The sequence below is a fragment of the Dicentrarchus labrax genome, unplaced genomic scaffold (assembly GCF_905237075.1).
Source record: "Dicentrarchus labrax unplaced genomic scaffold, dlabrax2021, whole genome shotgun sequence".
Taxonomy (NCBI): Eukaryota; Metazoa; Chordata; class Actinopteri; family Moronidae; genus Dicentrarchus; species Dicentrarchus labrax.
Genome location: NW_026136723.1, coordinates 11,905,078 through 11,922,926, shown reverse-complemented (window position 1 = coordinate 11,922,926; position 17,849 = coordinate 11,905,078). Strand labels below are relative to the sequence as shown.

At 41.7% G+C, this 17,849-nt stretch overlaps 1 protein-coding gene across 5 annotated transcripts in view; it reads left to right on the top strand.

The window, feature by feature from the left end:
* The first annotated feature begins 2,200 nt into the window (after nt 1–2,200).
* Nucleotides 2,201–17,849, top strand: part of col16a1 (collagen, type XVI, alpha 1) — a 65,242-nt gene continuing 49,593 nt past the window's right edge. For 4 of the 5 annotated variants that reach the window (XM_051390097.1, XM_051390095.1, XM_051390096.1 and 1 more), the window contains exons 1-2: nt 2,334–2,610; nt 8,003–8,122. In XM_051390097.1, the coding sequence (XP_051246057.1) occupies nt 8,047–8,122 (76 nt within the window). In that variant the 5' untranslated portion in view covers nt 2,334–2,610; nt 8,003–8,046. Of the gene's footprint in view, nt 2,220–2,333; nt 2,611–8,002; nt 8,123–17,849 lie in introns of those variants that run through there. The other variant, XM_051390094.1, reaches the window with a different exon arrangement.

The window sequence follows — 17,849 nt, the reverse complement described above, 5'->3', positions numbered from 1 at the left end:
GTTACCCGTATGTAGTTCTCAGGAGGCCTCTGAAACAGAAGCCTTTCATGTATAATACAGAGACCTTCAAAATAATTGCATCTTTCTTGTCAGTCCTTTTTTTTTCTCCCTCTCACACACAAACACTCATAGCAGCTTTGAAGGAAAGGTCTAGTAATTATTATATGCAATTTTCCTCTACATTGGCAAGCTTTGAACAGAGCACCATAAAGCAGAAAACTTTGGCAGACAGATTTATCTCTACTTCATAATCAATGGCATTTATTGATGATGACAAAGTGGATCAGGCAAATAGCTACAAGTCGATTATGATGAAAGGGTGTTTGTGAAGCAGCAAAGAGGAAGTGCATCTGATACAGTGTTTTTGTGTGTGTGTGTGTGTGTGTGTGTGTGTGTGTGTGTGAGGGGGACATCACACAGTAGGTGCTTCTGATAACTGTACCTTTGGCAGTCTTGGAGATGGATTCAAGGGGCTTTTTTTGAAGATGGATGGATTCTAAATGATTTTTAATTGTACCTTTAATTGACAGGACAGGAAAGGGGGGAGAGAGGGAGGGGATGACATGCAGCAAAGGGCCACAGGTTGGACTTGAACACATGGCTGTTGCAGCAAGGACTCAGTCCTGGAACATAGGGTGTCAGCTCCACCAGGTGAGCTACCAGGGTGCCCCAGGCTTCTGTATTATTGAACTTTTAATAAAGTGAGGCAAAGAAACCCTGTAAAAAATGTGAATCTTATAATGATACCTAATTCTGACAGCCTTTTTAAAGTTCAAATTGTGGTGGTTTGAATTCTCATCTCTGTGTTTTACAGTAGCTAACTTCAAGTTGTACAGTTTCAATCAAACTTGATTTGTTGTGGGTTCACAAATTCAAGTTCCCAACATTCAACCAACACTGACAGTCAGCCATGCCATGCTAATGGCTGAGTAAGGCGGGTCGTGGTTCGGGGCCTTGCTTGCTTACCCTCATCATTGGTAGTGATTGATAAAAATTGTGGGGTGGTGGGGCACTCAAATCCTCACTCTGCTTCTAACACATCAACTTGAGGACAAAATGTTCACTTGCTGCTTATTATATCCCACCCAGTGACCCACTGACAGATTGTTATCTCTTAATCTGCCCTTTTTGTATGTTGTTGCAAACTGTAATTTCCCCATTGCGGGACAAATAAAGGTTTTCTTATCTTATCTTATCTTATCGTATGTCATTATAACCAGATAATCAGTGTTATTCACTTCACCTCAGTGTTATGACTAATCAGTGTATATAAAGACACATGCACACACACACACACACACACACACACACACACACACACACACACACACACACACACACACACACACACACACACACACTCCAGACGAACAACTTTCTTTCCACTACTGTTTCAAAAAGGTCACATCCGGGTGAACATGTAGTTCAGAGGCTGCAGTTATAGGCAGCTGCAAAAGTCATTGATGAAGTGTAAAACTTCTTGTTCCTCTTGGGCACATGTGCTGGAATGCACCAAGTTGTTATTGAGCCTCCTCTCTTGTTATGCTATTTACACTTTTTCTGAGCTAGAGGTTAAAGCTAATGAGAAAGGGAAAGATAATGGCGTGGTAGAGAAGCTGACCTCTGAGCAAAGGACAGAAATAAATATCTTGAAGATGGGAGCGTTCCTCAGTACCTATTCAGCCTTAGCGGTGGGGGAGGCACTCATAAATCAAAAGCCAAAGTGATATTTATTCGCCTCCTGAACTATTTACTTACTGACAATAAAGGTGGAATTTATGTGGCTATTAAGACGAGTGTTTCTGAATGGTCAGGGGCTGCAACCGAGGGCCACTTTATGGATTGAGTGCAATAAAACCCAGTGATAAAACAATATGGAAGCTGAGGACCTGGCCGTCAATCAAAGGTAAGTATGATAAGTAAGTTCATTAATTTTAATGGAGTAAATTCTTCTCAATAATGCACCAGCCTTGCTGCCATTATCCCTATTTCTCGTCTTAATACTGTGCTTTAACCCCGGCAGAATGGAAGCAAGTCTTCCTTACCCTCCAGTAAGCCATGAATCAAACAGTGAGAGGTGAGGCAAGGGGGGGAGGGAGGATGATGATGTGGTGATGGGGGGGGCGTAGAGGGCAAAGAGAGAGCATAGAGGGCCTGGGAGAGCCTGGTGGAGAGATTAGAGAGATGCCCCAGGCTCGTTTTCCAGCGCTGTGGACAAGGTGATGTCACTGCACGTTTCAGTGGGGGATCTCCCAGAGAGAGAGAGAGAGAGAGAGAGAAAGGGGGGAAACAGAGGGGGAGTTGAAAAGAGACAGGAAGAGAGATAGACGCTGAGAGAAAAAGTAAGGAGAGAGGGAGAGAGAGAGAGAGAGAGTGAGGGGAGGGGTAAAGTTGGACACGGACAATCTTGCAGTAACTTTTTTCTTCTTTCTTTTTTCCGTGAAAGAAGCTTCAAGAAAGAAAAAAGAAAAAGGAAAAAGTCAAGGGAGACAATACCAACCTGGAGTTTACATTCGAATTTGCATTCCCACTCTGCTCCCGGGATACATAACGCGCATTCATTGACGGATTAATGTGGTCGCGAATTTGTGGATTTATCATTAGTTGAAGGTATGGCTTTTTGTGGACTATTATGGACGTGTTCGCGATGCTTGAGAGCTAGAGAAGCGTTTGTTTTAGAGCGTCGAAACGTCGCAGTAAAGGCAGCGGATGCAAGAGTGCAGAAGTGACTGTAGTGAAACTTTATGGTGAAAGTTTTGCAGTAGGTTTTATAATGCAATGGGCTAAGACTGCTGTGCATCACATGGGCATATCACAGTACAGCAGATGATCAAATAAATACCACAAACTCACTAAATTCACCAGTGAGCATAAAAGATACTATAGGGTTATCATAGTGATATTTACAATTATATATATTTAAAAAAGAAATGAGTTGAGGAGATAAAATACTTGCAAAAATGTAAGCATAATAAACTTTCTCCCAGTGGAGATCATTAAGAGTTATTCTGCTGAGTAGCTCTGCCACATAGTAGTATTGTTGTATTTCTTTACTGGGTTTTGCAAGAAACTTTTAAACCACAAGTAGCCAAGCTGCTGGCAAGAGTGATGCTGATTTTCCCTCCGTATCCAGGCCAGGCCTTAATACAACACATTATGGGCTGAGTTGTTACTGTAAATCTTTTTGGCTAGCGTCCAACGCCTGTGGCATGGAAAAGCCTCTGTGTTTGGATCTGCTACATGCATATCATTCAGGCTTAGTAATGTCTGAGCACAGCACAGCACAGCACAGCACAGCACCGATTTTGAGCTCCAAAATTCAAGATTCTCTCCCCTACCTGGAGGAGAAAGGATAGTGTGCTGAGGTGGAAGCTTTGGTCCCACAGTCACATCTGTTTTCCTCATGACTCAGCCATCCCATGTTTGCTGGCTTTCGCATCCTGTCTGTGAACCCCGCAAAAAAAGCCCAGGGGTTCTTCAAAGTTTTCTGTGACCCCACCTCCCCCACAAAATGTGGAACAGCTCAGTGATGCATGTGTTTAATTCATCACAGAGCTTCCTCTTGAGAGAAAATACGATTTATTTCTCTGATTAGAGGTAGCATTCTCTCCGCTGTTACCTTCTCATCTTCCGTAAACAACAGAGAGCTTTTCTCGATGGGTCATTTCAACAAAAACACAAGGACCCTGGACATTTAAAAACTTGGAAACCCTTGGATATTTCCCCCTGTATTAACCGTTTCTACTCCCTGGGGAATATAGCCCTGTAAGCGTTACAAATTGATATCCTTGAATTTCACTATGTGATAAGTATTGCTCACTTAACCTGTTGCAGGCTGCACACATGTTTTGCTCTGGGCCGTGCAGTGTCTGTTTCACTTACTGCTTCCAACTCTAGCCTGTGCTGCGGGCCTGCAGCGAAGTGTATCATCCGCTTGACTCTTTGCTTATTCCGGTCAGCAGTGATGTGAATAAAGAGCGATCAGAAATGTAAAGCAAAGCTGGAGAAAGGCAGCAGGTCATCTGCCTGCTGAAGGCTGACTCAACCCTGTGTAGCATGGGCCCTAAGCCCACCAGCTCATGTCGTCAGAGCAGGCATCACTTTACATCATTATAGTTTGTAGGTGGACCAAAAGCGTCCATGGCAGTGGAGCTTTGCGGCAGCCCTGAGCAGAGGGAGGGTTGTATGTATTCTGTGCTGGCCTGTTTCTCATTCACAAATATTCAAGTAAAGGCCCTGGATGCTGCCCAGAATGTAAGACTAGTGAAAACTTGCCTCAGTCTCTAATGAGTGTCATACAGGTTTGGATTTTGCCTTCTTAGTTTGCAAGTTTCTGTTGCTCCCGGTCAGTGGATATCTGGAGTGTCTATCAAAGCCTCAGGGTATCTTTAGTTACTTTTATTCAGTCCTTGTTCCCCGCCGTAACAGGCCTGCAATGCGCTCTCAGGTTTGGCCTGAAGCACATCTTAAGTTCCAGGAGCTAAAAGTATACGTGTACATATTGTCGTGTTCATGATAACATAGAGTATCTTCTGACTGTCAAAAAGCATTCTGCAGAAATACTCTCATACCTCCTATCTGGCAAAAAGAAGTCCAGGAGTGTCTGAAAAGTTGGCAGCATATTGACTGCTAGCAGCATGGCTGTTTGGATGGCAATGTTGGTCTGTCAGTCAGACAATTCGCAGATCCAATTTGAGAACCTTGATATTTTTTAACTGGACCTGATTTTTCCAAGTCCAAATTGAATTCAAGTAACTTGAATATAGTTTTCTGACAGACATTCATGGCTCCAGGAGCATGGGAGTTTCTGCACCCCTTATTTTTTCTCTAGCATTACTATGAGGTTCGCAATTTTGGTTTTGAGTTACCTCAACAGGTATTGGATGGATTGCCATGAAATTTGGAACAGACATTCATGTTTCCCTCAGGATGAATTGTATTTGAAAACTTTGGTGAATTTTTCATCCAGTGTCAATATTTCTACTACTCATGACATGTCCATGCAGTGCACAGAACAAGCGTACTCTTTACTTATCTGGCACATTCACAGTTGGCACGCTTGTAGTGTGGATGGTAGACACAAATGATGATGAAATTTACTTCACGCAGACCCTCACTCGTTTCAAGATTACTTATTCTTTGTGTAGTCTCAGAGCTGTAAACTGTCCAACAATCATTTCACTTCTCTCACAATAGCAAGCAATCCTACTCACAACAATTGACTTTATGATTGCCTTCTTAGATGTTTGCCTCTGCTACTCCCATAGTGCATTGTGTAAAAATGGCTTGTGTCACTGTGTGTCAGTGTTGCAAAAACATCTGTTCATCTGACAGACTTCACTGTCATGTTCTGTATTTCTGACCTTTTACCTTCTGTGGCACCCGTGCTGTCATGTCACTGTATATGAATGTGTTCGTCTGTCAATGCATGTATGCATGCGTCTACCTACTTATTGTGCAGGCTTATTGTAATAGGATTGCATTCTAATCAAAATTTAATGCTCTTACCTCCACATCCTCTACCGGGAGGACTTTCTCTGGAGGATTCATTAAGGGTCACAACCTCACAGACAGATCAGGGGATTGTTTTCACAGCCCAGCACCAAAACTACTCTTGACTGTGTGTGTTTGTATGCGTGAGATAGATTGGAAGCAGATACGCTGCGAGTGAGCTGTCCATCAATCTTCTTGCTGCAGTGTACTGCCAGGAGAGACAGCTGGAAAGGCAGTGAACCCTGAAATATCACATGACACATTTATGCCGGGTTCTCCCACTTAAACAGATGCAGAGTAGTCTAAACAGTGGGCTACTGGTTCACTGTTATTTAATCATCCATGTCTGGGTTGCTAATAAGCAATTGTCTTGTCAGGCCATAGAGAGGACATGTTTCATTTAACTCTGTCAGAGTGTGTTCCTCTAAACATGCTTGTGTTGGGGCTGTTGTTCCATCTGTAAGCGGTGGCAATGATGATGAAATGTGTGACAACAAAAATTGCTAAGCACTGAGCACAAAATTACCTCCATTGTTATAGGACAGTCTCGCTTTTGTCCGTGTATTCAAGTCATAAAAAGTACTGGAACTGATGGCTGTACTGAAAATAGAAAATAGGCAATAGGTCTGGAACCGAACTGAAATGACTGCTTAGCAACTCTGCATCTTCAAGGGAGACACATTGTCATAAAAAACGTCGGTGATGGTCATCACTTCTATCCAGCTCTGGTCTTCAGGCTTGTAGTGCTGGAAGATGTTCAAATATGTCATTGTTTTCCTTCCTGTATTGGCTTCGTACTCAGTGACCCGATCACTTGCAGGCCTGCTTACTGGGCTCATGGCCAGCCCAGCGGCCGAGCCCAGTGGCCTAGCCCCGTACTGCCTTTATCTGCTATAGCCAGCTGGGTGGCCGTGAAGCTGCAGATGGAGTGCAAAGAGAGAAGGAGAAAGAGAGACATCCATGGCAACACATATTAGGAAGCCTATTAAATTGTTTTGGATTATGGCCAGACAATAATAGCAATGAGCTGTAACTTTTCCTTCAGCCTATGTTCTCTGGACTGTGATGCATTATGTATTATGTACTATGTGAACTTTCTTATTATTGTGATCATGTGGCATGAAGCCTATAATAATGGATGAGGATCCAGAGTGCTCAAACTCAGGCGTCTAAGGCTTTGATTAACCTTCCACCCATCCAACTGCAGGGGGAAAACTTTTTTCTTTTTTAACTATTCTTCTTGCAGCTACTTTTACATAAAACGTGTTCAACAGTTGTTCACACAGATAAATTGTAATAAAGCATGATTATACGGTATCGTTTTCGTAAAAATGGTAACCTGGCCTTTTAAAATGTAAAAAAACAAGGGAAGCAACCACACCTCGCATCAGCAGCCCCCAAAATTGAATGCATAATTCACAATGTGGGGCATGTCAAGCTGTCCTTGTTATTTCAGAACATAATTTGAAACATTGTCCTCCACCACATTGTCTGTTAGCAGCCCGCTGCCAGGTCAGGCTAGATGGTATTCACACCATGTCCTCGGCCGGGCTGGAGCGCCACACTGTGCGCCCCCGGGGGAGTGTGGGGGTCATTTCTCCTGGCAGACGGGACAGGTGTGTGTACAGAGACACAGTCTGCTCGCCTGCCTACCTTGAGGGCCCTGCTGTACCTGTAAACATTGCAGAGTTATGGGGTCCTCATACATGCTGAGGGCAAGTCCAGGTCAGCTGAGATGTGTTTATGCGAGTCAGAGTGGGCGGCACTGGGGTGTGTTTATGCGTGTGCATTCTTGTGTGTCTTTATGAATATGGAGTTGTAAGAGAGAGAGACTGAGGAGACTGAGTATAATGATTATTTTGACGTGGCACACATTTTAATCTGTGCAAGATTGTGTGTGTGTGGGTGTGTGCTTGTTGTGGGGCCACGTGGAAGCATCTGGTGCAACACAACCATGGCTCCAGTGGAATAGTCTCCAGATGTGTTTGTGTGTTTTGGACCCACTGTCTATTTGACTCTGGACCAATGAGCCTGCATCCTGCATTTTGCTTTGTTGTCTTGTATTTATGTATTAGGTATTTGTTTGCATCAGTATGTGTACTTTCTTTTTGACTTTTCCTAGATACAGTTCTGTGTGTGTGCATGTGTTCATGCACTTAAGTGTCCTTTCTCAGTAATATTTATGTGTGTGCTGTGTTTATGTAACAGCTGCCAAGTCAAAGGCCAACCAGATGGACAGGATAATGACTATGATCAGACTTTATAGAGTTACACTCCTTAATGAGGGACATTCTGGTTAATTCATATGCCACTAACAAAGCCTGCATCATACCACAAAATTAACACATCAACTCTGACTGACTCATAAATATACATCAACGTCTATTTAGGAGTCAAGCATAATGTGCAGCTGTCGGCAGAGTGAGCCGACTGGGTGGCATGCTGACAGAATGTGGGAAGGATTTGACTTTTTTGACTTTCTCTTTTTTTCTGTTTGTTCATCCGTCAGCTGGTGGCTGAGGTGAGGTGAGGTGATTTCAGAGGAGTGAAACCATGTGGCTTCTCTGCTCCTCTCTGACTCTGTTGGCTCTCAGCTTTGGATCATGTGACACGCTGACATCAGAGCAAGGTGAGTTTCCTCATCCCTGCTGGGGTTTTCAGAAATGTAAATTCCAGTAGTTGAAATGCATGGTAATAAAATGTGATATTCAAAACAAACTAAATGTAGAAGAAATAATATATAACATTCATAAGTGTTGTGTTTTCGTTACATTAGAATGAGCTGTTTTTATGTACAGAAGGAGCGGGTCCTTTCCACAGAGTCCACCATGTTGAACCGCCATTTTTAGCCCAGAATCTGCAACTTCACCGCTAGATGGCAGCAAATCCCACGCACTGGTCCTTTAATTATAAGGCTACAGCCAGCTGTCGGCCAGTGTAGCCTAGCGTGAACACTGGAAAAAGGGCAAAACAGGTAGCCTTGCTCTGTAACAAAATCTGCCCACAAGCACCTCTAAAGCTCACTATGTTAGCAGTTTAGTTGCTAACATAGCTCTGGAAACTTAGTGGAAGTCTTTGTGCCTAAAAATAATCTGGCACAAAAACCCACATAAAAACAACAACTTGTCATCTTTACACTTTGTTTTTTGTATGGATTAAACAAATGGGATATAACATATTACCTAGGGAGTTTAGTAGTCAGATTTTGTTACCATCAAGCACAACCCAGTGTCACTGTTTATCTCCATTCCAGGCTTTATCCTAACTTTATGCATACGGCTTTATGCTAACTAAAACTAATTAGCTGCTGGCTGTAGATTAATCTTTACGCACCACAGTGCTATCAATCTTTGCGTCTAACTACAGCTCAGTAAGATTAAAAATAAGATTAAAAAACAGATTAAGGTGAACATTTACTTTAAACTGGATGTAAGAAATGAAATCACTGCAGTACATTTATAGAGACTGTGGAGTTTGATTAAACTGTATTTGTCCAACATTACTGCTGCCTTCCACTGAAGGCCACAACTGACAAATTGCTCTCAACCAATTGCTTCTCAGAAAAGTCCTATAAAAAGAGTCACGAAACCATTCTAACATTTATAACTGAGACATTTTTTTTCAAATGTTCAATCTGGAGTTGTATGCTTGACCAACTCATCACGCTTTGAAACCCATCCGAGTTTGGAACTGTGTCCGTCTATGTATGTATGTGTGTGTGTGTGTGTGTGTGTGTGTGTGTGTGTGTGTGTTGCCTGAATGTATGATGGGGCCCAAGGCTACAATGAAGACTGTAATTACAGTTTATGTGCGTTTGAGGCTGGTGGCTGTTGGTGGCAGTACGGTTAGGCTGTGGCAAGGACGCGTGTGTGTTTACCATGTGCGGTTGTGTTTCTCTTCATCAGCCATCAATCATCAAGTTTCAGAGTTTCTTAAGATTTTGAGTGTCTTCATGTGCATATATAAGATATAGGAATTGTTGAAATGCTAGTTTATCTGCTTGTTGGTGGGTTACAGACTATGTGCATGTGTTCCTATTAGGGTTGCAAAGGAATTTTCCAGTAAATTTCAGGAAACTTTCCATGGAAAGATAAGCTGGGGAATTTTGGAAACATTGAAATAGGCGAAAATGGCAAAATATAATTGAAACGTAAGACTTGCAATAACGGAATTACTTTTCACATTGAGCTTGTTTAGATGAGCCACGAGCAATAACAAGACAGCTGCTGCCCAAGACAAATATAAGTGGTACAAGCCAGGCAATAACGTCACGTTCTCGCGTCAGAGCAACTCGGGCGGGGGATTTACGAGACAAATGGATAGCACCATAAGTAGTAGCACAAACCATTGACCTTTAGCTTAACATATGATGGTAGCTAGCATGCTGCCTTTGATTTACTATGGCTATGGTTATGGTTATGTGCATACAATACAATTAACCCAAATAGGTTAATAGCAATGGATTATGTATTAATCCCCCCCAAAAAAAAAAAAAAAAAAAGATATTTTCCCATATTTTAAAAAATAAATGTTGGCAAGTATGTAGTAGCCTATGCTGATTACTGCATGTGTGCGTGTCATTGACAAATATAGGGAGGACATTCAACTGAAGTTGCATTAAATCAGGTTGTTTTAAGCAAGATTATCCTGCAAGCTGTTTATTTTCAACTACATGTAAGTTCCCTGTTATAGACTAACAGTATTATAACAAGCAATATTAAAAATATCCAGTTTATTCCCATTAATTCCTGTTTATTCCCGTTAATTCCCATGGAAAGTTTCCAACTTTGAAAATTCCCGGAATTTTGCAACCCTAGTACCTATTTGTATCCAAGTGTATGTGTTTGTGTGACAGAAATAGACGACCAAGAAATCCAGAGGCAGAGAGGTGAAGAGAATTTTTGTTGTAGTCTTGTTTTAATTATTTATTTCCTTCTGAACTGTCACACTCCCTCATCACACTGTCAGTGTCTCAGTCTCAGGGGCCGGCTCTGTGATATCACTCGGGGGGGCGAGTAATCCTCTATAGCTTGTGGAGTTCTGAAGGGAGCTTTGTGGAGGCGGGGGTCCCTCCTGGGAGACCCTAGTCAGAGCTTTTCAGATGCAACTGAGTCAGCTTGCAGCTCCCCTGAGTCCTTTCCCCCAGTGGTTGGAAGAAAGTGCTTTCCCAAGTGCAGCTATAACACTTTGTCACAGCAAGCACCACACACGCACAAACACACACACACACACACACTCTCACGCTATGACTATTTCTCTGACTCATCCAAATCTCTACTTGCTGGTAATTTGCTGACATTACAGCAGGAAGGCAGGTTTAAGTAAAACTAGTGTTGAGGAGTCGAGCTGGATGATTGCACTGCAGTTCTGCAGTGTATCAGCCAGAGAGACTAGTCCCCATAGTTAAATTAAATTGCTGAAATTCCCTGTCTTTGGTAAAGTGTTGCTGATATGGGTTTTTTGTGCACCACAGATCCTATGCAGTCTAAAGTAATGGATTTATGTATTGATTTGTTTTGACTGCAGTTTCCTTCTGTCTGTGTTTGAGCTAAGTTGTATGTTTTCCGGTGCCAATGAATTGTAGTGGTAATAAGCTTATTTGCACAGAAACAGAAGTTAGAGGAGACAAGCAGCTTGCAGCAATAACAGATATAAATTACTGTATAGTGCCTGCATAAGGGAATAAAAGTTATGTTCTTTTTTTGTGTTTAGGATAAAAATGATTAAACCCACTGTATTATTTTCTTGTTTTGTGATGATGATTCTGATTACATACAATAGTCCCTTACTTATAATCCTTATAATCCTTATAAGTAAGTAATAAGTAAAGTATTTCTCCATATACAGTTAACTTTCTATGTAAGTGAAATGAAAAGCGATATTAAAATACCATTAAGGGGCTTTTTTAACTTTCTTAATACAATGCAGTGCCTGTGGAAACAGGATTTTAGGATGGGACATCATGGCCTACTAAAATTAATATGGCAATCATGTTAGCAAACACCTAATCACAGAATATATTCAATATTCAATCTCATTTTAGTTCAGTTTTGGTCTCTACCAGTTCATGTGAAAACTCTGGTTCTTAAGCCGCTCCACTTTCTTCCCCAACTAGTCGCTAACTGTGTCTGTCTGCCATTTGGTGCTGGCCAGTAGTGTACAGTGGGATGTCTTTTTGGCTGAAAGCAGCTGCTTACTGCTGCTGGAAACAAGATAATGAGAGCAGTGAAACTGAACCAAAAATGTCAGAAAAACCAAAACAATGCTGGCAGGAACTGCTGAGTCAGGATATAATTTAAGGTTTGCTGTCACCATTACATGAACAGTAGTCATTTGATCCATTGTTAATAAAACAAATATTGAGATGTGCAGTTTTAATCTTATATTTCATAGTGTCTCGAAAGTGATGTCATTAACCATGGGATAACATTCGTATTTTAGTGAATTTGAGGCAGACACTAACAGAAGTTAAGAAGCAATAGTTACTCCATCTCCACTGCTAATGGGCAGTGTTCAGGGCAGATGGGTATCCTTCAGGGTGTGACTAGGCTAGTTTGTCATTGTCTGAACGTTAGTGTCAAGAAATGAACTTGAGTAAAACACTTACTTAACTTAACTTGTGACTGCTTCAGGGTTGCTGCTTCATGAATGGACATGTCCTGTGCTGTCTACTTGCTACAGAAAGAAAAATTGCACTGGCATATTCTTCAGGACATCGTACAAAAAGCATAATGAGCAGGCCATTAACTCAGTAAAGTAATTTTGAGTCACTTCTCAATACTGCACAGTGAATAAAAATGACAAGTGAGTTGACATATAGGCAAACAGTTTCCTTTCTCTGTATGTACATCTGCAGTTTGCACGAACACACAGGATGCCAACCATTGTGTCATACAACACGCTCTTGTTCGAGCCGTGTACAGACTTCTGCATGTTCTGTCTAAGTTTATTGTTGTGAGAAGCTTGTAAATTTGCGTGTGTCACGAGTCCAGTCTATGTGTGTGTGAGAACTTGTGAGAGTGTACTGAATCTGGGCCAGAGGCCTACAAGGGGAAAATGAGTGAGCTCATCCCTCTGAAGTGCAGTGTTTTAAGTCTTTCCACTCCTCTGTGCTGCAATTTTATCTCTGGAAAACAACCAGGAATGCTCTCTTGTCTGCCTCATTTGGCTGAGAGGGCAAGTGAGACACACACTCTTCCTCTGTCTCAATCCCTCTTTCTTGTTTATCTCTAGTTCGTCATTTTCTCCTTCATGTGAGCCACACATTGGCTGCATTTAATCATTGTCTTGAATCATCAACTGCATTACCCAGCATGCCCTTTCCTCCCCACACGTTGCATGTGTGTTAATAGCTCCGGGAGTTGCAGGACTCTCTGAGTCTGACTTTCTGCTGATCAGCAGCCCAGTCCAATTATCTTGGAATGCCACATTGTACATTCAATAACTACCATACCCTCTCTTATTACAACCCACACACCACACACTCTGACACTGCGAGCACACTTCTGACCTCTTCTCCCTAATGAAAGCACTCTGCCAAGTGTTTCCTGCTACGAAAACAGAATTAAAACTCAGAGCCAGTTGGTTTCAATAGACCCTGGCCACGACAAGGCGCTGGTAGATAAGTCCATTGATTCCTAAGCCCTCTGAAGGTTGTTAAATACCAGTCACAAAGTAAGAAAGGTCACACATTACTTATTTCAGCTGGGATATTGCAGTGGGTCAGCTAGAGTTGAGCTGACACTGTTCATCTACATTGCTCTTTGTCATGTTGAAAGCCTGAGTGGTAAATCTTTGTCTATATAGCCTAAGGGCAAGTTATATTTGAGTTTCCGAACTTTCTGTATATGGATGCATTTGCAATAATCAGATCATCCAGGTTTGTCCTTATCTGACACTTTTTACTTGTACACCATCCAAGTTAAGTGTAATTCTGTACACATCAAAAAGTAGTGCTTCACTTCTCTAAAGACCTAAAATGTCCTGAATTCTTTGGCAAGGTAGAGACTTGGGGGAATACTCACAGCAGTGTGCTGCATGACTGCCAGTGTAGTATCATTACCTGCTTTGGCAAGACTCAACCGCAACCCATCAAAGAGGAAGTGAACCCAGCCAAGACCATCCAATCTCTTTAAGGCTACATGCAGTTACTAGCAGGATCCTGGAGTGGCACTCATACTATGTGCTAATTAGCTTGTCAACAAGCAAATGCTTTCCTTTGATCACAGCTTGAGAGGAAATGGGGTTCAACTTCCGCAGTGTATCCTCTGCCAAACTGCCAAAGTGCCTGAGTACGCAACAGTCCACTAAAATATCATCCATCCTCTGAGTTATGTGGAAAACAGGTTGTTTCTGCCATGGCTGTGAGCAAAAGTCTGACGCTTTCACAAGTAAACACAGCATTTAACTTGATTCACAGCTCTAAAGGTGGTAATAAGTGTTAAAGTTGTTTACCAATGTGATCTACCGATGTGCAAATGTATGTAACCTGTTCTTTAGCTCTCAGTCAGAGTGTTGGAGAAAGAGTCTAAACTTGCTGGCAATCTTCATGCAATATGTTTTGAATATAGTTTAGCATTTCAGGGTCCTTTAAATTGTCAGGCTGTCCCACATACATCGGCCTAACCTGTGGCTTATGTAGCCTCATCTGGTTTTCTCATCATTTGTCATGCTTAGTCAGCTTTACGCCTCGTTCACACACAGAAGTTGAGCTTTTAATTTACATACTCAGCTTGAATTTGGGAGTTTTTGATGTTGCCTCTATACTGACCACAAAGTAGTCCATTTCCTGAGTTTCCACACATTTTTGAAAAAGTGTGTTCCTTTCACCTGTTAAAGCTGCACTAAGCAATATTTTTGTCTTAACAATCGATTAAGTGACAATGTTTAATGTGAACGGAGTCAGTCATAGTGACTAGCCCACAGAGAATTATCACTCGTCTCAGCTCTACAGGATGTTTTAGCATCTTTCAGCTCATTTCTTTGTATTTATGACGCTCAGCTGTTGACAGTGAATAGGTTTTCCAGCTGCTTCACAAGGTCAACATATGGCTATCTGCCCAGCACCCAATGACTGATGGACAAAGTTAGTGACTAGCTTGGTGCATTGAAAAAAAAAAGAAAGCTTTAGCTCTACTTCATCATCCCCAGCTGTATTTTGAACTTGCATGCCAAAGCTTCAAGATTCCAAGTTATTGTCTTTGTATTGTGTGACCATAATGCTATATGTTATGTTAATGGTTTCAGTCTATGGTGCAGCTAAGTTGCTGAAGGATCTCATGCTAAACTACAGCTCAGACTGATGAAAGTTGAGACAGGTTATGCAACGTAGAGCCTGCCATGTCCTAAAATGGCCAAAGACAACACAGTCAGGTTACCAAACACCGAATATAAATATATCTTTGTCTCGTCTTTATCTCAGGGTAGAAGTCGTACAGTCAGCCAATCCTAACATCACCTCAGAAAAGAAAAAATATAGCCTCAAGAGTGCTAGTCTGGGTGTTAAGGACAAGTTGCTTTCATCAAGCGACACCTCTCTCACCTCCCCATTACCTTCTCTTCACTTTCCCCTCTCTGCTCTCAAGTGTTCGTTCTTCCTCCTCTCTCCACCTTCTCCTCTCTTCTGTTGCCTAACTTTTCATTGTGCTGCCCTCCAGCCAGGATTACTCCTGACAAAGCCTTCATCTTGACTCTGTCTGATGGAAATGGGGGGGTGATGAACAACAACAAAAAAAACAAAAAGGAAAAAGAAAGAGTAAATGCTGAGGAAAGGTAGATCTTACCATCTCTTGACTTCAAAAAACCTGCGATGGGAGATGTGAAGATGAGCTCTTGGTGTATGTGTGTGAATATGTATGTCTTTAAAAGGCAGCGGTGTCTTTGTGAGACTGCAGAGAGTGTGCTTTGTGCTGAGTTAGCAGATAAGGTTTCAGGATGGACCAGTCAAGTTATAAATACAGTATGTGTGATTCGGTGTGTGTGTGTGTGTGTGTGTGTGTGTGTGTGTGTGTGTGTGTGTGTGTGAGAGAGAGAGAGAGAGAGAGAGAGAGAGAGAGTGAAAAAGCATTTCAGGGAAAAAAGGACGTAAAGGATGAGGAATCTAAACTTGTGCGTGATATTTCCTGTTCTCTCCACTGTATATGTTTCTTTGTTCAGGACTCACTTTCAATTCATGCAATTTCTTTGACTTTTCATCTCAAGTTTCTCTCAGCTTCCCACAACACCACGGTTTGATGTCTTTTTTCCTTGATTTGTACACGCAGATAGCAATAAGAGAATGACGCACAGTGCCAGACAGGCTGAAATGCGCTGTGTTTGGAAACCGAGATGAGCAGAAGCTGCAGGGTGTCAAGTGATGAACTTGATAATAGGTGATGAAGCGCTAAATGTGATTTCATTCTTTCTTGAGCCGGCTTCCGTGAAATTAAATTTCTAGCTCTTAATTAAAGTCAGTTGGATGTTATTATTTTAGTAATTATATTAGGCTCTTTTCCCTTGTTTTGATGTGACTTCCAGGCTGGGAAGTTGAATTGTGGTTGGAAACACAGACATGCGTGCTTTCAGGCGTCAATGCACTGTTTCATCAACAACTTGATCAATCCATAAAACTAGGAGGCACAAAAATATTACTTTAGTTTGAAGTGTATTACTGAACTCAATGTCAAAGAGAGAATGGTTTTTTTTTCAGGCTAGCAACAATCAATAGTGACCTTCAAACGTATCCTACATCTGAATGAGCATCTAATCTTTAGTTTTGTTCCTGCATACACAATTGGCCGTTAGCTAAGCCCCATCCCTCTTAGTTATTGTTTCTATTCCTGTCAAGCTTTGCATTTTTCATTCTAAATTTAAAAAAAAGTCATTGAAATGTTTGTTCAACATACATTAACCCTTAGATCGAAGGAAAGCTTACTATAAAAAAAAACACGTGGACAAGCAGCAGTGGTTACATCATGCTTTAATTTCTGAAATTAGACCTAATAGGCTACTATCTAATGCAAGTTTAGCTGAAATTAGTGCAAACTTCAAAAAAACAAATAAAGAGCAGCATTGTTACTGTGCTTGCACAGGGGGTTTCAAAGTGGGAGGCTGGCCTTCTCTAAACTGTTTCAGGGGAGGCTCTGAGACTCAAGGTGAAAACAATGTTCATTAAAGGATGTTCAAAGTTTTTTTTTTTTCAGATATCAAAAGGGATGGCTCTAGGATTTCCTAAATATATCTAAATTGGTTAAGGAGACAGTTCTGGGGAATCATACTGTCTTACTTCCTGGAATTTTAACTTAACTACCATAGACATGCAGGAAATAAGTTTAGTTATCCTGATTTCTGTAGGGATGTTCATTCTCCGCATTTTATCCATCTTAAGTACTAGGAGCAACTCCAGATCTTTCTTAAGTAACAAATGATAATCTCGTTAACTAATGAAATGTCTCAGGGCAGTAATGCTAAGTTACTTCTTTGTTAGCTAGTAAACTAGGCGTGCTAACGCTTGCAGCTTACGTTAGAACAGATTAACATGCATTGCAGTTTAATTTAGTTGGTACTCTTTTACTTTTGAGCTTTTGGTTTTGGACTTTAGAGAATCTCTCTTATCTGGTCCACATGGACATTGCTTCTGCATGAGGTGTGAAAGGGGGGCATTAAATGAGGTTAAATTAAAATATCTAACCTTCATCTCACACATGATGATTTAGAATATTACTGACAGCTACACAGCTCCGAGAAAATTATAAGGTTTTATTTTTGGTTAACGCAGGGCACCACCTGCTTCCAGATTCTCTGCAGACATAAAAAAAGAAACACTTTTCGAAAAACTGTGCCCCATAGCACGTCTGGCTGGGGGCCCTGGTCCTTGGCCCCAAAGAGATCAATTAACTGTGGATCACAGTGATTCACAGGGTCCATGTCTACCTGTACCAGCTCGGTTTTTCTATACATCTCACATCTCCCCCCTGTAGTCAGGCCGGCCGCTCTGACAGGCAACACTTTTCTCTGTAACCTCCCCTGACAGGGTGAGAACATATCCATCAAACGGAGGCTACCACGACAGACAAGCTTGGTGCTAGACAACCTGTCAGACTGGGCTGTGTGCCTCTCTGCAAAGCTTTGCCCTCATTTCATCTTGCTCTCTGTGTTTTACACTGTTTTTTTTTACTCTCTTTCACCCCCACCAACTCCCTTTCTTTTTCGCCCAGATCAATATTTCTGATACTCTCAAATGTAGCCGATGTATGTTTGAAGTTGCTTGTTCTCTCTAGCGCGAACTCTGTCCATTTCACCCAGCAGTAAGTCTGAACGGTTACATGTGGGATAACTTCTCTAAAGACTGATGTGCTCTTCTTGACATCTCAAGAATG